Here is a 20138-nt window from a genome sequence, read left to right as displayed (position 1 = left end):
GGCTGGGGGCGTGGCGCTGCTACCCTGCGCTTGCGCAGCCGGGTTGCGGAGGCCTCAGGTAAGGACGAGGTTGTGTGTTCCGCGGGCGTCGTCCTTTCCCCAGTTTAGGGCGCGGAGGGATTGTCTTGTGACAGTCTTGGGCCAGAGAACACTCGAGCAAGACCGCCCCGCAGGCGCAGGGGCGCGAGCGTTTCCGGGTCGCCGAGCCGCGGCGCATGCTGGGACCAGGACCCCTGGTAAGGCCGGGCGCTCCTTATTAGAACAGTGCAGGACAGCAGCTCCCGGTGGCTGCGCCGCCTGGCCGCCGACTTTCCTTCCACGGGTCAACGCTGGAGCGCACGCAGGGTTGCTTTACCTGCGCTGCAGCCCCAGCCCCTCCTGTGCAAGAAGGCCCCGTGGTCTTTGTCTTCCCTGGGCCACCTTGTCTGGACAGTGACAAACTGGCTTTATTATTAAGTAGACAAGTCCCGAAGCGCAGGACCTTGGAATGTAACACTTCCATCAGTTTTAAAGAAAGTAAATGTTTTATTAATATCGTTATTGGGACTGTTTGAAACCTTAGCATCACTTTCTTTCAAGCAAAAAATATTTTGCTCAGATCCTTCAAGTTATGGAACAGGCTGCAGGCAGGTGTGCCGTGTCCTTGTCCTGAAACCTTAAAATCGGTCTTGAGAACTTAGTACTTAGTGAGCGGGACTGTCAGTGATGTAGCAGAGTACTGGGGAATCAAGGAAGACAGCTGTCCCTCCTGCCTCATCCCCAGTTTTTTTTTTTTTTTTGGTCCCTGAATAATTCCCATTATTAAAGTGAAAAAGGAACGTTGGAGGAGGAACACATGGTAACGTTGTCCAAGGCGAATCCTGATAGTGTTTAATTATTTTCATGCTTAGACAACATGAAAAGGAAGTAAAAGCAGGGGGAAGTACTGGTTGACCGTGAACATTATACAACAGCCTGTCTCAGCATTGAGCAGTGGGAAAATATCAGAATATTAGATAAAAAGTAGTTCTCTTCTTAATTTGGGGTTATAGGGAAGCAGAGTTATAAAGCCTGGGTTACCTTTTGTATATTTAGCAAGTTAAAATCTTATTTGCTGTATAACTTTTCTTCAAAGACACCTCCTTATGACTGTTGGAAACTGAACCTACTATTCAAGCTAATAAGCTTGCCTGCTCTAACACCAATACCCCTTTCTTGGTTTGTTTTTGCATAAAGGGTGGGAAGGTTTCAATTGCCAGGTAGCTTTGCCTTTTACTGGGTCACCACCCAGTCAACTTCTCCCTCATGGGCCAGACAGGGCTTTGTATAAAAACTGGAGTGACTTCAAGGGGGAAGATTACTGGAGTGCCACCCTAGGCTTGCTGAGTTAGAATCTGGAGAATGGGAAGTGGTCTGAAGGCTTTGGGGGAGGGTGCATTGAAGTGTTCCAACACTCAGAGACTTGCCTAAGGGACAAGACTGAGTTAGTTATTGTCTGGTTTCATATCTAGGAAAGGCATGAACTGTGGTACAACTTAACAAAATGATCTTCCTCTTGCAGGGCAGTTTCCAAAAGGGCCTTCAAATGCTGTTCCTATTATTAGATTGTACTATAGTTCCTAGGTCAGCTAAAAAGTTTTTCTATTTACCCATTTTATATCAGACACTAAAAGGTCTCAGTTCCTCCAGTTTGGCTTTGAAGAAAAGGTCTATGCCTTCTCAGAATTTCTGTGGTTTATCACGTTCCTTAGGCATGGAGATTGGAAACTGTTGTCTAAACCAAATACTTACTACTTTTGAGTTTCATACAAACATTGAAATTGGTATGGAGTTTTTTCTTTACAGATGTGGCAACAGATATTTAAACATGCTCATTCATGTTGTTAAATTTAGGATGGCTCGGACCACGGGACCCCTATCAAGGAAGATCTTTAAAGGAGTTTTAGCAGCTGAGCTTGTGGGTGTTTTTGGAGCTTATTTTTTGTTTAAAAAGATGAACTCGAGCCAAGGTAAAGAGTTCAGCAGTTGCTTTCTAGCAGGGGATGCACTAAATGTTGGTGACATTTCTGGGAAAAACGTTTCTTGACATTGAAGATCTTAAACGTTTTTATGGGTGGTGGAGGGGAGCGAGGTGTTTGTTATTGTACAATAGGTGACTCACGTTTGACTGGTTGACTAGAAGTGTCTGGGTTTCACCTGGGAAGGGTAAACGGGTGTCCCTCTTCTGGCTCAGAATTGAATGGCTTGGTCTGCCTGTCATACTTACTTGTAGAAAAAGAGAACACCACAGTGGGCAATGATGGTGCATACCTTTCCCAGCACTCAGAAGGCAGAGGCAGGTAGATCTATTCGAGTTTGAGGCCAGCCTGGTCTATAATGAGTTCCAGGACAAAACAAACAAAACAAAAAAAGTATAAAGGCTATATTTTCAGATGAACGTAATTTGTACACTAGCCTATAAGATTTACTTCCTGGATTAGTAGATGGACCTCAGTACAAAATGCTAATAGACAGTATACTGGAAAGACAGTAATATATTAAATTGTGGTTCAATATGTTAATACAGATTTTTTTTTTAAATATCAGATTTCAGGCAAACAATGAGCAAGAGATTTCCCTTCATTTTGGAAGGTATGTTTTTCTTCAAATAAAAATTCAAATGCAAAACAATCTTTAAATTCTGTGGTACTTTTACAACTTTAGAGCAAGTGACATTATGTTATTACTGGCTTCCAACATTAGTTGCTTCCTGGGACCACATAGTAAGGACTCATACTTAATTACTTAGACGAGAACAGTTAGCTCTTGTTTTAATCCTTATTTTTTTTTACTGATCAACTTTCAGGCTTTACAAACACTGGCAAAAGTTCTATCATTGAGTTATATACCCCACCCTACAAGCTGGAGTTTTAATTCTTTCAGTGGTTAAGATCATAGATTCCAGAGCAAGACCTAAGAAACCATAGTTACTGCTGTAAAAGACTGTTTTCCTCAGGTGTACTATGTTCTCGGAGATGCTTTCTCTGGGGAAGAACCAATGCCCAAGACAGTTAAGAGCTGATCACAGTGACCTCATGTACTTAACGTAAGCATGGCACTGGTGCCCTGGACAAGCAGCGCATCACAGTGGTCAGGAGAACTTTTTCACTGCAAGTTTAACTTTGCATAATTTTATAAATGACAGCACCTTGTTTCCACAGTTTATTACAAGTCCATTGAACAGTCTGGAATGTATGGCGTTAGAGAGAAAGATCAGGAGAAATGGTTGGCTAGCAGGAATTAAGGGTAAGTATAATCTTAATTTATCGTCCTCTGAAGCAGTCACTTCCTCTGCCGCCTGGATTTCTGAGGGGCTTTCATCTTCTTCCTGAAAGTTTTCTTTTTCTTGATGATACTTTTCACATCTCTGTTGTGCAGCCAGTCATCACGCTCAGCTTCCCACTTGAGCTGTTTGAAACCTTTGAGGGGAGACGACAGATGAGTCTGTGCCCGTGACCTCCACAGAAGTTCCCTGACCATAACTGCAGGCTGCGGTTTCCCACCCTCTGTGCTCACCCACTGTTGTTGCTCTCCTCTACTGTCTACATGAGGATTTTACAAGTGAAAATATAGAAGGATTTATACTGGGAAGATTTTTATTCTATTTTATGAAAGAATAGAAACTAGTGATTATAACATCAGGAATAATTACAAAGTCTTCATGCATGTAAGAGTACAACTTTAGCCAAGTCTAAATAAAATAGACTGACTCTTGAAGAAAAAACGTCTTTGGGTATGTAGTTTGTGTGTGTGGTTTAAATGCCTTGTTATGTGACAGACAAACTTTCTGCCACTGAAGGACATCTTCAGGGAAGTACCAATTAAAAACTTGAATGACACAGGTGACCTGGTAGTGCACACTTGTAAGCCTGCTTGAGAGGAGGAGGATCAAGAGCCCAAGATCAGGCTGGGCTACATGAAGACTGTGCAGGAAAAACAAAACAAACATCATCAGTTTACTTACTTGCATTATCTTTGTTAGCCATGGCGTTCATGCCAATAGTATCAAACTTGGAGCCCATATTTTCATCCAATAGATGGCCAAACTTAAAAGAAACAAGAAAGGGAGGGTGGGGAAGGCTATTAGGAAACTTGAAAAGAATGTAAACAGCTATTTTCTTAAGTCAGTACATCAGCCTCACCTCCTCCGCAGACACAAACAGGCTGGAGTCATTGAAACTTTTCTTCCTTTTCTTTTGTCCTTAAAGAAAAATTATGTGTAGATTACTCAAACTGTGTACTGAGTTTTCAGATTTGGTCCCTGATCAATGTTTATCTTTACAAGAAACCAACAGTATCACTCAGGATTAAAATTCCACAGCTAACTTGCATGGAGTTTGTAATATGTGAAACAAAATACAAATTGTAATTCAGGTCTTATTTTTTGGGCTTGAAAAGCTGAATGAAGTATGTTTATTGCTTTATCAGTAAACTTTTATTTATGCTACTGAAAATAAAATGTCTTAAAAATTTACCTACAGTTTTGAATCTGTAGACATTTCAAGAAAGTTGAAGTGGTAAGATAGTTTAGGGCTCACATATAATTGGACTCTTGAAACATGACTGAAAAAGATCATCTAGAGATATTTAAATGTGAGAGGGTGGGGCTTGGGAACAATGAAAACTAAAGTTGCATGCAAGAACTATCTCTCTACATTTAACAACTCTGTTGTTATAATTCTTAATGCACCTTTCTTGGCTGGAAGATGGTTTAATTGGTATACTCGCATCACAAGAGTTCAGATCAGAGTTCAGATCTGAAGCAGCCATGTAAAAATAAAAACCTGGGTGTAGTGCTTTAATGTCAGTGAGAAAAGAGGAGGCAGAGGCAGATGCGTGTCTAGAGCCTCAAGGAATTTAGCCTGGCTTAAATGCTGAAGTCCTAAGCTTAAGAGAGACCCTTGTCTCAGATAAATGGTAGAAGGTGCCTGAGGGCTGATCCTAAAGAAAAATTTTCTAAATGGTATCAAACCAATTTAAAAAACATTATTTCCCAAAATAGTAATTAATAATGCACTTCATATGGCAGCTCCTATGGTTTGAAGAGATTCCATGCATTATCCTTACCTTGAAACGACCCAGCAAAGTCAAAATCATCTTCACCCTTTCTCTTGCTTTTCTTAGTACTGGTTTTGGGGCTGGCGTCAGCAAATTCTGTTGCCCAAGAAAGTTTGTTATTAAACTATTTTAAAAACAACAACAAGCCTGGAAAATAGTGATTCAGTGGCAGTGCAACATCAAGACCTGGTACAGCTTTTCCATGAGTGTCGAATCAAATACTCAGCTCTGAGTGCCCTGCTCATTCATAATTTACACCAGTCACCTCTCTCATGGGGGCTGTATGGGTGTGTATATGAATATTGCTTTTTCTTGGATAAATTGCTCACCATTATTGCTTTTGTTCATTGGTAGCAGAGGCTGTAACCCAGAATCTCACACATTCTAGGACGTACTCTACTACTGAGCTACACTACCCATCCCTTATACTAAATGATAAAAAGAGGTCACATGACAGTCCAACTGCAACTGGATAGAAAAGCTGTTGACTAAAATTAGTTCATTACCGACATGTGTGTTCTTTAGATATAGAAACCTAGCCTAAGAATGAGCAAGAATGCTATATAATCTGTGACTTTTTTTCATTGTGTACCTGAAACATCTTCACTTTCATCATCTGACACATCCATGAATGTTCCTCCATCTTCATCAATTTCAAAGTCTTCATCGTTCATACTTCCTAGAGAAACTTCGTCGTCATCCAGGTCACCAAGCTCACCGTCACTACTCTCTGAGTCTTCCAAGTCATCCTTAGCTCCTTTTGTTTTTTTCATATTGCTGGGGGGAAAACACTTGTAAAGGAGGCTGTGTCTTCTAAAGTGTGCTCGGGAGACTAAGCTCAAAGCACTCTAAAGGTTCACGCCCAGGGAACATTTCCCTTATGGATCATGTCACTTCTAGGCCTCCTCGTCTGATGAACAATAATTTGGGAAATACTGGGAAACGGTAAAGAGAATGTTGCGTTTTACCTGGCAAAATCAATATCATCTTTCCCAGGTGTGAAGCAGTTGTCATCTTCAAATGTGTCTGCCCGAGAACAATATAAAAAATGTAAGAGATAGCAAGGGACAAAAGTGACACACATTATACCCGTGTATACCACGTCAGCCGTGCTGTAGACCGGGGGCTTCACAGCAGCAGACTCTTGTTAGGACTGCTGCTACTCAAGAACTCAATTAACATGCAGTCTGCCAACTTTCTGTCTATAGTTCTTTTGTTGAAAAAGAACTTTAATGATTGCAGTTAATGATAAAACAGCACACATTGTTACTCATAGAATTAGGAGATTATAAAAAATAAACAGTTTCTGCATCATCAGAGACTTGGCTTGAGAAGTGAAAACACTACTTGCAATGGAATTGTCTTACATATTATACAAAGCTCAATAATGTTATTTTTCTAGAATGGCTATGAGTAAGTTACCATAGTCATTTCTTAATCTTCCATTAAGAAAGTCTGCAGATCAATGATTTGTAAATATTAAGTTCATTATGCCACTAATATTATATAGTCTATTAACAAATATTAATAATTTTAGAAATTGAGTCAAAAAAAACCAAATTACCAATCATATTTTCAAACTCTTCGTCATCAATATCTTCTATACTTTCTTCATCTGCATTGCGTTTCTGTTTGTCTTTAACAACAGCAACTTTTTTGTAATACCTAAAGTAAGATGCATATTATATATCTGTATAATTTATGACTAAAGACTAATTACAACTCAAAGTGTGTTATGAATACTGAAATGGACACAAATGAGTAAAATTTGTATTCAATATAAAAGTGTTTTGAGTTAAACAAAATAGTATGCCGGGCAGTGGTGGCACACGCCTTTAATGCCAGCACTTGGGAGGCAGAGGCAGGTGGATTTCTGAGTTTGAGGCCAGCTTGGTCTACGGATTGAGTTCCAGGACAGCCAGGGATATACAGAGAAACCCTATCTTGAAAAACCAAAACCAAAACAAACCAAAAAAACCACATCCCCCCACCAAAAAACAAAAACAAAAACAAAACAAAACAAAACAAAAAAACAAACAACCAAAACAACAAAACTTAAAAACAAAAAACCAAATAGTGATAATCTTTTGAAATGTGGCCGGGCAGCGCACGCCTTTAATCCCAGCACTTGGGAGGCAGAGGCAGGCGGATTTCTGAGTTCGAAGCCAGCCTGGTCTACAGAGTGACTTCCAGGACAGCCAGGGCTATACAGAAAAAAACCCTGTCTCAAAATAAAAAACTTGTGAAATGTGAAGCCTAATTTTCTTTACTCCTTAGAGGATCTTCCATGTGGCCTTGGCTGGCTCTGTACACGCAATCCCTGCTTTTCCTCCTGAGTGCTGGTTATAGGTATGAGCCACCAGGCACTTTTAAGTGAGATAGAATAAGCTTTCAAGACTTTATAGTGTCTTATAAGCCATTTCCTCAAACATCTTAACATGGCATCACAGAGGCCTCAGGGGGTATATTGAATGTTGTCTAGCATGAACAAGGCTCTGAGTTTAACCCCACACACAGTGAAATAATAGCATAGTAAAAGGCTAGTTCATAACACGACTTATCTAAGCATTAGAATATGGTGGTTTTCAATGACCTAAAGTCACTAACAACTTACCAGCCCACCCAAAGGCACAGTAACACTTAAGACTTTTACTGCTGGCATCACACTCATAAAATTATTCACAATAAAAGTTTGTTTTAAAACAATTTAAAGCAAGCCTAATTGACTAATCAACCAGATAACTTGACACCATACTACAGGCACTAGAAACATCAGTAGTGACTTTAAAGATCAATCAGTCCAGCTTCACTGAAAGGATCCTTGTTCTTGAAGGATCATGGTCTGAACAAATTACTCCTGAGTTACTACTATGCTAAACCCACACAGATAAAGACTACTAAGGAGTCACTGTTTGGGAGGCAGAGGCAGGAGGTCACAGCTGGAGGGTATCTTAGGCAATATAGAGAAGGATCAGAAGTTAGCGTTAGAGTTAACTTGATGCCCCAGCATACGGGTACTAGAGAGGTGAGTCAGGAGTGGGTGCGTTGGTGGAGAAGCACTCTTAGAGACAAAGGGGAAGGGAGAGCGGATGGGAGGTTTGCAGAGGGGAGACCAGGAAGGGGGACAACATTTAAAATGTAAATAAAATAACCAAAATATAAAAAAATTAAAAAGCAGTTTATCAAATATAAACATTTAAACAGTGCCAAAGAATGCTATAGTAGGTATCTTACCTATAGAAAAACACTTCATCCACTGGTATCTGGCTTTCTTCTTTTGCAAGGAACTCTTTACTATTCACTGCAGAATGAAGCATTATATTACACGTATTCCCGTCACTCACATGCTCAGACTATATCTAACGTACTAACAGTTCTGAAATCTTTTTTTTTTCTTGAAAGGGTTTTTCTGTGAAGCCCTGGCTGTGGTGTCAGTCACCACTGCCGAATGGTTCTGAAATCTTGAAAGGAGACAGTGTTGAGAAAGAGGCCCACCAGTACAGAGCACATCTCTGAAGTGTGAGGGAAAGTCTCAACATCCTAAACTCTTGGCTGTCCTGTGGAGAACAGATAGAACACACAGGTTCTTTTATTGTTCTCCAACTGCATTCAAGATACAAGTTTCAAAAGAACCAAATATTTTTTTAGATTTATTTTCTTTATATGTACATGTGTGGGCAAAGACACGTGATTGCAGGTGTTGGCAATAGCTACAGATGTTGTATCCTGCTATAGGTGAGCTTACAGGTGGTTGTGAGACACCCTATATGGGTGCTTGGGTGCCAAGAACCAAACTTGGGTCTTCTCCCAGAGAAGTAAGTTTTTTTTTTTTTTTTTTTTTTTTTTTTTTTGAGACGGGGTTTCTCTGTGTAGCCTTGGCTGTCCTGGAACTCACTCTGTAGACCAGGCTGGTCTGGAACTCAGAAATCCACCTGCCTCTGCCTCCCAAGTGCTGGAATTAAAGGCGTGTGACACCACTGCCCGGCTGAGAAGTAAGTATTCTTAACCACTGAGCTAACCACTGAAACCCCCGAAAGAGTTCTTATGAAGTTGCTAACTCTAACTCTTGATCCTTCTGCTTCTACCACCTACATGCAGGATTACAGCATACTCTGGTTGTCTCGGAAGAAAAGTACAATAATGCTTGTAATTTTAAAATCAGGGAGAAACCATCAACAGAAATTTCTATAATTTTACTTAGAAGTGAGAAAAATTAAAAAGTAATGAATTCAAGGATATTAGCTTTTCTTTTAAAGAAATAAAATTTCTGATTTGATTTAAAGATTTGGTTTGCCTTACAGCCCTAATTACCTCTGAGTTATCTCATCTCTGTTAGCATTTCTGGATTTCTGGGAGGTTGGCTGGAAATAACTAAAACTAACTTAACTCTAATTTTTGAGCAAGATGAAGGTGGGGCATGTGTGAAGAAATGCCCTTTCTGAGTAGAGAAGCAGATCTAGAAGATTGGCACCAAATACATGTCCACAGGGGCATCAACAGCACTGTGTGCTGCATGGAAGAGCCAGCTGTGTATTTTTGTGAGAAGAGTTTAAGGTGGTCTGAACTGTACAAGATATGGATTGTCCATGTTGGGTTCTGAAGCAGCTACGTGCTATGGGCATGGCAGAATGGCCAAGCTTGGGAATGGCTGCCAGAGGGCCTATCATTTAACTTACTTTGTTTATCATGATAAAGTAGGTCACAGAATATAGTTTGTGTTGCACTGTTGTATGCTATCCTTTGGTGTCATCTGCCCAGGCTCTGTGCTTACCAGCAAGATCCCGGACACTCTTCATAAAGTGCTTCCTTTTGGGTTGCATCACAACACTGTCGGTATTTTCTGAAATGTAAACCATGATGGTCTAATGCAGTTATACGTTCACTTACTCACTAAATCCCAGCAACGAAAACCAGTCGTTAAATAATGGAGGCATACCTTTGCCTTTATGAAGCTTTGGATTTCGGTATACAAATCGATCCAAGAATCTCATGAGTGTGAAATCCTGCAGTGGGTCCCCTGAATACTGAATACAATTCCCCTGAAAGGTAGAAAGATGGTAGAGGATTTAAGGATTTAATAAAAAAATAACCCATCTATCCAAATACGAAAAATGGGAAAAACATAAGCTGCTCTTATGTCCCATCTGAGGCACATATGAACAATATTTGTATACCACATTAAAAAACTATACATACAAACACATATTTTATGATGTACGGGTGATTTTATAGGTAATATAGTGGAGGCTATGTAGGAGGCAGAGGCCACAGCAAGCTAGCTTCCCCAGAAGAGCCAGCCTGGAACAAGCAGCTGCTGCTTACTGAGATGCTGTATTTCCCTTCATCTCAGCACTTCTGTTCTCTGTACTAGACATTGGTCCCCAACAACAGCAGAAAACATCAGATTCTACACAGCAGGGAGATTTGTAGCATCAATTACTGATGACCAAACACTACAATACTTAGCCAGGTGTGAAGGGGCAGGCAGTTCTCTGTCTCTGTGAGACAAACCAAGTTCTAGGACAGCCAGGGCTGTCTCAGGAAAACAACAACAACAACAACAACAAAAACAAACAGACAACCCCCCCAAACCCATAACCCCCTGGCCTCCCAAAATCCCCTATAATATTTACACATTTCTAAGAGTATTTTATACTTACTTCAAGGATAGTCTTTGCAAAAAGGGCCACAGAAGGGTGGAAATGTTCAGATAGCTATATAAGAAAAACATAAACATTTTTAAGGTCAGTTTTTTTTGTTTTGTTTTGTTTTTTAGCAAAATTACAGGTTATGGGGCTGGAGAGATTGCTCAGTGGTTAAGAGCACTGACTGTTCTTCCAGAGGTTCTGAGTTCAATTCCCTGAAACCACATGGCTCACAACCATCTGTAATAGAATCTGATGCCCTCTTCTGGTGTGTCTGAATACAGCTACAGTGTACTTATATAAATAAAATAAAATCCTTTAAAAAAATTAAAGGCTATTTGAGAAAAATCTAGAAAACTAAAACTTAGGCTATATAAAAAGAATGATTCTCAAATGGCTTACAAACCATGTAGCATTTAAAAAACTGAAAATTTAAGAGCTTCCAGCTAAGTGGGTTATTTTTATATTTACTTTATTAAAAATTACAATAGGAAAAATTTAAATGCTTATAGATCATTTAAATTAATAAATCCAGGGGCTGGAGAGACAGCTCAGCAGTTCAGAACACTTCATGTACTTGCAGAGGTTCTGAGTCCCAGCACGCACATAGTGGCTCTTAATTGCCTATAACTCTAATTCCAGGGGATCTGACAGTTTTTTCTGGCCTTGGAAACCAGGCATACAAGTGGGTACACACATACACACACACACACACACACACACACACACACACACACACACACACACACACACACACACGGGTGCGCGAGAGCGCAAGCAAAATACTCATATACATAAAATGAAAACAATAAATAACATATATACCATGTATTAATGTAAATAACATGTTCATGAAAAAATAAGTGTATTTTAGAACAGAAATTTCAAAATTAAGAAGGATTAATTGATTTTGAAACTAATTATTTTGAAAATCTCCTTTGTGCTTAGAATGCAATGCATTTTGAATCTTTCCCAGTGTTCTACACTATTTCAACAATATATGAAGAGAACCTATCCTCAAACAAATCGGTGGTTCAAAAAGGAGTTAATAAGTATTTCACCAAAATATGGATTTTCTTCTTTGAAGTTATACCAAAAGGAAAAATTAACTGCCAGGTGGAATCAACTACACCTAATGGCTTTAGGCATCTGCTGCTGAGAGTTAACTGGTCTACCATGAATGTGTAGACCTTACCCACATGTGAACTAGGAACACTGAACACTGGTTATCTGAACAGCACTGGATGAGTAGGGAACTTCCTCCAAATTGCAGACTTGCACTGGTACTATAAACACTAACTTTATCATCCAATTTTGTAGAGAGGCATGAACGATCAAGAGGCACTGTTTGAGAATAAACTGGCACTGACTACAGGTGCTATTAGTGAGTTTTGTCTGAGGCAAAAGAATCAATTAGTTCACTTACAAGCAAGTATGTCTCAGACAGAGTAAACAGTGTGCCAGTCAATTAGGATAAGCTCTGTGGATTAGGAACAGCTGAGCAAGGTCTGCCTTGAGGCACAGTTCAGTCTTCACACTTAGGTGCACAGCGAGAGTGGGAATGTGCACTTTCCATTCACACAGGGAACACTGGCATGCATTCATTTATTGCTTTATTATTCCCACGTGGTCCTAGCTTTCCCTTACCTTTATTTACTATAAGAAACACGCAGAGAAGAATATAATGGAAGTAATGGCTACAAATGCACCAGCTTGTACAGGGCATCAGCAGTTCACCTGTCTTCTATCATCAGTGCTGCAGCTAGCACAGTGACAAAGGACACACTGGCATTCCTGGACAGTAGCTGTGGTCCTGCAGACTCAACAGAGTGTGTGGGTGGCTGCACTCACATTTCAAGAATGACTCACAGGGAGAAACTCATTGCCTTTTGACCACAGGAAGGCTGTTAGAAACCTAATTCCTCTTCTTCATTTACAAAATAACATAGGAAAAGATTTCTATCCTCACACAACAGCAGGACACGTTAGAGAGCCACATGCATCCACATTCTTATTTGTAAGCTAGGTATTTTTATTTATATGCACATCACTTAAAAGTTTCTATAGAACGAACACAGCACACTATGCTTTTGCAAATGTGTGCTTTCATGTTAGCTTCTCTATCATTTGCAAGTCAATATTCTATGTATTAAAATCCATGAAAGCAAGAATATATGTCACAAACTAATTAAAAGATAGTTGAAATTATTTTACCTTTCTGAGCTCCCAAAGACTTGTATTTTCAGCTCCGCAGAATAAAGGATTTCTACTGAATGGATCATATGTCTTTATTTGCTTGCCACCTAAGAACACAGTATTTTTGGAACACTTTACTCCTAGCTCAAGAAGACACTTCAAAACTATCGCAACTAATGTTCTCACAGATTGACCTAATCTTCAAAATTGTTAGTAGTTCAGTAATCTAATATTAGATTAAAAATGTCAAGTCCCTTCAACAATTTATCTTGATGTCTGTCTACTCAAAACATTTTTTTTTTCCTGAGAAAACTTTGCAGCATACTGGCTCCACCTTCCAAATGACTAATTCTTCAGTAGTTTTCAATCAGCCAGAGAAAGTGCTAAGAAAACAAGTATTAAATAGGTAAGATGGAAATAACCTAAAGGAATATGCCTAGAGTATTTCAGAGCATTTCATTTGCGGTGTTCCAAATCCTTACTATTAAGCTACATTCAGGAAGTTTTTTTCTTGGAACAGATTTGTATGTTTGCAGAAACCCCAAAGTAAAAGAGACTTACTTTTCCTTTCTACTTTTTCTTATTAAATGTGTGTGTATACAAGTGCCATAAGGCTGCACGTGGAGATCAGAAAACAGTATTTAGGAGCCATGTCCCCATCCAGTTCAAGATCTGGGACCCTGAGACTGGACTCAGGCCATGACTTTCCCTTTCCTGGATGAGTTGTCTCACTGGCCCCAGCAAGATTTTTTTCCCCTTTTGGTTTTTTTGAGACAGGGTTTCTCTGTATATCCTTGGCTGTCCTGGAACTCATTCTGTAGACCAGGCTGGCCTTGAACTCAGAAATCCGCTTGCCTCTGCCTTCCAAGTGCTGGGATCAAAGGCGTGCGCCACCACTGCCCAGCCACAGCAAGACTTTTTAAATCCACTGTAAACTATACAGCTGTAGCACGAGCTTGTCATCCTCCTAGAGGACAACAGTTTGTGCTTCAAACAGAGAAATCCTTTTAAGAACTTCCCCAGGACCACCAGCCTCTTCAACCTATCTAATGGGCACTTAGAGCTGAGCTACTTTAACCATAGGCCCTAACAGAAGTGTGTCCGGCACTGCCCCCCTCTGTCCAAGGCTGCTCTTCTCTTTCTTTGTGGCCTCAGATAAAGACTGCAGTTCTAAGCTTTCCTTTGGCTCTAAGATTCTATTAACTGACTTCTTTTCTCTGATGTGTGTGTACATAGACACTTAGGGTTTCTATTTCTCAGAAAAGTCTATCTTGAAAATTTTCTTTAAGGGGCTGAAGAGATGGCTCAGTAGTTAAGAGCACTGGCTGCACTTCCAGAGGACCTGGGTTTGAGTCCTGTCACTTACATGGTGCTCACAAATCTCTGGCCTCCTGGGCATGAGGCATTCATATGGCACACAGGCATATGTACAGGCTAAGCACATTCACATAAAATAAAAAAATTAAGAAGGGTCGTAGAGCTGTGATCAAATCCATTTCCATTCAGAAATCGAGCTTCACGTGAACCACACTTGGGTGTCTTCGTGTGCTGATTGAAGTGGCTCAGTGAGGCTTAAACTCCTATTTAGAATGGAAGTTAATCGTTTTTCACCTAATTCCCACAGCTCTAAAGGCATCTGCTTGATTTCCAAGACTGATTTAAAACATGTAATTCTGTTAATGAAGATTATCTGTGATTCCCTGACATTAAAATTTCACTTCATGGTTGCAAATGTAGTTCAAGACTTGCTCAGCCCACACAATGGCTATGGCTTCCACTTCCAGCATTGTCACATGCGTGTGCACGCCCCACCCACCCACTATAGGCTATGAAGCTAACGGAGGGAACTGATTCCTTTAAAAGTTCAAAGCAAGCCAAAGGACTTCACCTTTCAAGTTGTCAAAGTGCACCCAGGAAGCAGCCTTTGGTTTCTCGGTTTCTGCGCTGCTCTCAGGCTCCGCCTCCTTTGCCTCCACTTCCTTCACTGCATCTCTTGCTGTTTCTTTGTCTGCATCAGTAAATTTTTCATTGTCACTGTCATCTCCCAAGTCAACGAAGTTTTCTTCATCAGATTCCTAACAAAATGGATCAATGACTATGTCAATCAATGGGAATTGTAATGAGGTCTGTATTCATTTATGTGGTGCAGAGTTTCAAAGACTCATTGCAATTCTGGTAAAAGGTGAAGAAACACCAATCAAGTAAACTTCCAGTCCCGACTGCCACTCATGGTGAAACAGAACCGACTGCCACTCACGGTGAAACAGAAGACAGAGTCTCTTCCTGAACGTGAGAGAGCCGAGTTCTGAACCAAGAGATTTTAGAACTGAATCCTCAAACATTTGTCATGTTATAAACCACAATGACAAGTGTTAATAATATTTATTTCTACTTCATAACCGAGGAAACATACAGAAAGGGTCTACTCATTCTGTAATCACTTATAACTACCTCATACTGCAATTTCTACTGTAGCACAGTTTCCTATGTAATAGATGGAAGAGTCAAGCAACCTGCCCATCTATTTAGCTGTCCACCTGGCAGTGAAGTCTAGCTCCTTCCAACTCTAGAATTACACTAACATGCTCCAGAGAAACTAAGTTACCGCCAGTTAAGCAAAGAAACACAGACACACACACACCCACACCCACCCAACACACCAGCACCCACTAGGGTCAAGAAGCAGTCAAGAACATACCGGATGATCATCTAGTTGGCTTCTTAAATCTGGTTTTGCTTTAAGGATCTCAGACACAAGATACAATGCTCCACAGATGAATGGTGGCATCTGTGCGCAGGTAACCTGAAGCAGCCTCTTCACAAAAGCCTTCACCCGGCGCAACATGACGTCAGCTTTCAAAGATTTGTAGATCAGGTTGAGAAACATCGCTTGCTTGGAACATGTCATCAAGCCTGGATCCAACATCTTTCTGTGAAATGAAATCAAGGCCAGTTGTTCATTCATAAAGTCATCTTCATATCCAAGAGTCACAGTTTAGAGACTCCACAACCAATTACAACAACCTCATCTTAGGGATATGTTTCCTGCATGTTAGAATAAGAAACTATTTCTGACTTATCAGATGAAGTGAGAATCAATGACCCCAAGAGAAAGAACATAATGCTATAAAGGTAAGAAATCATCAGTTAAGAGACACTTTTTTGTGACTTTTTCTCCTCAATTTTTTTATACTGATACAGACCCCACCTGAAAGGTTACATACATGTCAATTAATAAAAATTGGTACACACTCAATCTGCTTTTAACCAGTTCTTGGAAGGCAGAGGCAGGCAGCTCTCAAGTTCAGCCATCCTGATTTCCATAGCAAATTCAAGGCTAGCCAGGGCTACACAGTGAGCAGCTAACAAAACAATAGAAACTGATACCTCAGAAGTAGTGCCTGTCTTGTTTACTCTCCAGGTATGCAGGGCAGCCTCCCTTATATGACCACGTAAGGGTAGTGAAAGAAGGAGATGATGAGATGGCTCAGTGGGTAAGAGCACTGACTGCCCTTCCGAAGGTTGTGAGTTCAAATCCCAGCAATCACATGGTGGTTCATAACCACTTGTAAGGAAATCTGATGCCCTCTTCTGGTGTGTCTGAAGGCAGCTACAGTATACTTATTTATAATAATAAATAAATCTTTAAAAAAAATAGTGAGAAAGGAAATTCTGAGTCCTTAATATGTGGCCCAATGGACTAAGCAAGTACTCCTTCATACACACTATCCCAGTCCAGAATGTTCTCTGCATGTCTACAGTCCCTGAAATAGGTTCGGTTCTTCTAATATTCTCTCAGTCTAATGTTTACGCTCTGCAATTTCCTAAACTCTTGAGTCCTCAGCTTTCCTTCCTTTTCTCCCAAGGGTCAAAGGAATCAGACTGCTCTACTACAAGCTTCCTCCATGTACTGGTTTCCTAAATGAGGGGTCCAATCAGGCAATGACTAAAGCCTTCATTATCCCAAATAAAGCTTTTCCCTTATACAGTCTTCTTGAAAATGTGTTTGTGTGTGTGTGTGTGTGTGTGTGTGTTTGCGCGCGTGTATGCCTATGGAAGTCAGAGGACAATGGAGAGAGTTCGTTCTCTCTCCGTAGGTCTTGGGGACTAAACACAAGTTTAGATAGCCTTGTCAGTAAGCACCTCTGTCCCCGGCCATCTCACTGGCCCAGAGTGCTGTTTTCAGTTCTCATTCACTAGCTGGAGCTGAGGAAGTGTTTCCTGACGGGCACTATCAGGCCAGAGACAGATGTATAGCCCTGCATTTTACTAATAAAATACTGTAAGAAAAATGAGGTTAGTCAAGTTACCAGGAGGGTTTTACTGACAATTAAATAACTTATTCAATTTTAACATGGCAAACTACTGCCTGGGATTCAAATCATGATAGGTATAGCTTGTCTTAACTACTAATCACTACTTTACATTTTCCTTCATAAGTCAGATACAGATGTGCAACTGTAAACAAAACAAAAACAAAACAAATTAGAGGCCTGCTGTGATAGAACATGCCTTTAATTCTAGCACTCAAAAGTCAGAGACAGGTGGATCTCTATGGATTTCAGATCAGTCAAGGCTAAACGGTGAGAGCCTGTCTCAAAAATAAAAAAAGCAAACAAGAAAAGACTAGCTAAGTTCCTCAGCACAGCTTGCTGGCGTACATAAGGCAGATCCAAAGTGCTTATGCTGTAGCAATCCCTGTCTTGGTGAGATACAGGACAGTTGTATGATTCAACAAACAAATGTTAAAGGCACAAGAAGCACAACACAACCAAACCAAGCCTGAAATGTGAAACTCCTAACACACACTCTTTAGCATACTTCCAGTAAGGGTCTGCAGGGGTGGAATTCTGTTGATGGTGGCGTATCTTACATGCCCAGAACATGGGCAGCAGATATAAGCACTCAAAAAACCACTTGTTGAATAAATTACTGAACAGCTGAACTGGAGGGAGATTTAGACTGAGTAGATTGGGGAAAGGGAATTTCAATTACACCTCTGGTTCTAGTTCTTTACTATCCAGTGAGACTTAAAACAAATGTAGCAAAGTGTTAATTTTTGAAACAGGTGTCAAGTGTTATGTGCTTATGTGCTCAAAGTTGGTGAATACTCAATCACTGAGGGTACCTATCTGAAATATATGAGCTTGTATGTATACATGTATAGGTACGTGTATATGTGTACCTATATATGCATATATATAGACATATCTTTTACCCTATACTACATATGCTACACTACAGCAAAGTCTTCACCACATTCATGCACTTACCTGTATAAAGCTGTGTAATATCGGTCAGATATTGTCTGTTGAGAATTCATTACTTGGAAAAGTAGCATTAAAGCCTGCACACTAGTGTTAAAATTTACAACATGCAACACTTTGAATAAAGTGTCCACCTGCTCCCTCACTTTGTCATCACCTATCTGGGAGTAAGGGTACGCTCTGTTCACTCCTGTTAAAATGGCACTGAGCATTTTTGATTCAATGTCTTTTTTCTTGATACAAGTCCGAAAGAAACAAAAATAAAGAGTAATCAATTTGTTAGCCAACTCACTTTCTTCATGGGAGAGGACCATTTGGTTTAAAAAGCATATTGCATAATACTGAGCTTTGGGGCTGATATTTGAGCGAAAGAGTAGCCGTTCTATTTCTCCACACACAACTCCTTTCATATTGGGATGCTTCCGAAGTAACACTTCTAACAGATGGGAAGCTTTTGTGGCAATTCTGTTCTGAGGATCTCCCAGCTTATTTATCACCTGCATGAGAAGAGCCTTTTCTTCCTCAGGTTTATCACAGAGAAGCTCATGTGCAGCTACCAGGGCTCGAGTTTTAGTGGTTACCAAGGAGTCGTGACTTAAAGTCTCTAGGACCTGAACGAATTCTGCTACCAAGTGTTTCAGTTGGTGTTCATAATACCACAGGATCAGTCTTCTATCTCTTGAGTCCTTGTTGCCACTGGACAACTCTTCCAGTTTATGAAAAGGATGCTGGCTGAAAACCCGGAGCTTCCGATCGTCTGGCAGAAGGTCTGTAATGAGCAGCTCCTTGAATGTATCCAAAGCCATGAGGCACTGCTGCTTGCTGCCCTTCTTTTTAACAAGGCTCATGAGGGTTTCTACAAACTGGAGTGTGTGAACAGCATCATCCTGGATCAGAAGGATCATGGCTGCCATCCTGTCAGCTAGTGTCCCCGATGACACGATTGCCTTCATCCAGGTGGAAGAGCCTCCTTTTTGATTATTTGTCTTACTCTTGAATAAGCTGACTTCATGCTCATACAGTTTCTGGGCCAGGGCTTTGTACTTGGACACTACATCCCGAGGCTGCGGTTCCAAGGAATACTCACTGCTGTATTCCATGTCGTACCACTTGCCCCCAGGCCTGAGTAACAGTGTCTGTCTCTCTAGGAACTCAGCTTCATCCGGCTGTTTCTCGTTCCTGGCTTTGGAGATAGTCCTGCTCTCAGGATGCTGTTCTGGCACAGTCTTAGCTTTTACCTTCTTTTCTGATATCTTTTTTCCTTCTGTTGCTTTTTGTTTTTTGTTCTCTACCTTCAGTAGTTTTGCTTCTTTTTTGCTGGCATTTTCTTTTTTATCTGGTTCATCCTCTTCAATCAAAGACTTTGAGAATTTGGCCAAATTCAGATTCTGAATAAATGCCTCCAGTTCACCTTGTTGAAGGTCGTCAATGGTTCCCTTTTTGCCCCCATCCACTACTTCCTCATTTTCATCCAAAGTAGCCAGCATAAGGTAATCTTGCTGCAGAAACACATTAAAAAAAAAAAAAAAAAAAAAAAAGCCACATTACAAACCCAGAACTTCAGTAAGAACTTAATCTTTAAAAACCGTCACATCGGGCTGGTGAGATGGCTCAGCGGTTAAAAGCACTGACTGCTCTTCCAGAGGTCATGAGTTCAAATCCCAGCAACCACATGGTGCCTCACAACCATCCATAATAAGATCTGACACCCTCTTCTGGTGTGTCTGAAGACAGCTACAGTGTACTTACATATAATAAGTAAATCTTTTAAAAAAAAACCCATCACATCTTAATTATTACACTATTACCCAGCAAACTCACAGATAACCAACAGGAAAATGTGCAAAAGATACCTATACCATAGGGAAAAGGTTTTTGAAGAACCTTTTTCAAGATATGAAAAAATAGTCGGGCAGTGGTGGCGCACGCCTTTAATCCCAGCACTTGGGAGGCA

General features: G+C 40.4%; 2 protein-coding genes across 4 annotated transcripts in view; one reads left to right on the top strand and one right to left on the bottom strand.

Annotated features, from left to right (window-relative positions):
- On the top strand, window positions 1-3746 carry Cebpzos (CEBPZ opposite strand). 3 transcript variants are annotated; one of them, XM_031356089.1, is made up of 5 exons: window positions 1-58; window positions 1873-1988; window positions 2566-2610; window positions 3180-3264; window positions 3397-3746. In XM_031356089.1, exons 2-4 carry the CDS (start codon window positions 1874-1876, stop codon window positions 3260-3262), a joined length of 243 nt encoding a protein of 80 aa, XP_031211949.1. In that variant the 5' UTR covers window positions 1-58; window position 1873; the 3' UTR covers window positions 3263-3264; window positions 3397-3746. The 3 variants fall into 3 exon arrangements, with proteins under 3 accessions (XP_031211949.1, XP_031211948.1, XP_031211951.1); XM_031356088.1 differs by having other exon boundaries at window positions 32-236; XM_031356091.1 differs by lacking the exon at window positions 1-58 and adding an exon at window positions 249-516.
- The window catches only part of Cebpz (CCAAT enhancer binding protein zeta), an 18473-nt gene continuing 832 nt past the window's right edge, over window positions 2498-20138 (bottom strand). Inside the window, exons 2-16 of the mRNA XM_031356087.1 lie at window positions 18191-19683; window positions 15616-15847; window positions 14806-14992; window positions 12936-13024; window positions 10737-10790; window positions 10013-10115; window positions 9848-9916; window positions 8311-8377; window positions 6641-6741; window positions 6045-6102; window positions 5669-5853; window positions 5086-5172; window positions 4161-4219; window positions 3983-4064; window positions 2498-3437 (exon numbers count right to left, since the gene is read on the bottom strand). Coding sequence (XP_031211947.1) covers window positions 3301-3437; window positions 3983-4064; window positions 4161-4219; window positions 5086-5172; window positions 5669-5853; window positions 6045-6102; window positions 6641-6741; window positions 8311-8377; window positions 9848-9916; window positions 10013-10115; window positions 10737-10790; window positions 12936-13024; window positions 14806-14992; window positions 15616-15847; window positions 18191-19683 — 3003 coding nt within the window. The 3' untranslated portion in view covers window positions 2498-3300. The remainder of the gene's footprint in view (window positions 3438-3982; window positions 4065-4160; window positions 4220-5085; window positions 5173-5668; window positions 5854-6044; window positions 6103-6640; window positions 6742-8310; window positions 8378-9847; window positions 9917-10012; window positions 10116-10736; window positions 10791-12935; window positions 13025-14805; window positions 14993-15615; window positions 15848-18190; window positions 19684-20138) is intronic.

The sequence above is a fragment of the Mastomys coucha genome, unplaced genomic scaffold (genome assembly GCF_008632895.1).
Source record: "Mastomys coucha isolate ucsf_1 unplaced genomic scaffold, UCSF_Mcou_1 pScaffold6, whole genome shotgun sequence".
In the NCBI taxonomy this organism is placed as follows: Eukaryota; Metazoa; Chordata; class Mammalia; order Rodentia; family Muridae; genus Mastomys; species Mastomys coucha.
This window is presented reverse-complemented; position numbering and strand designations above follow the sequence as displayed.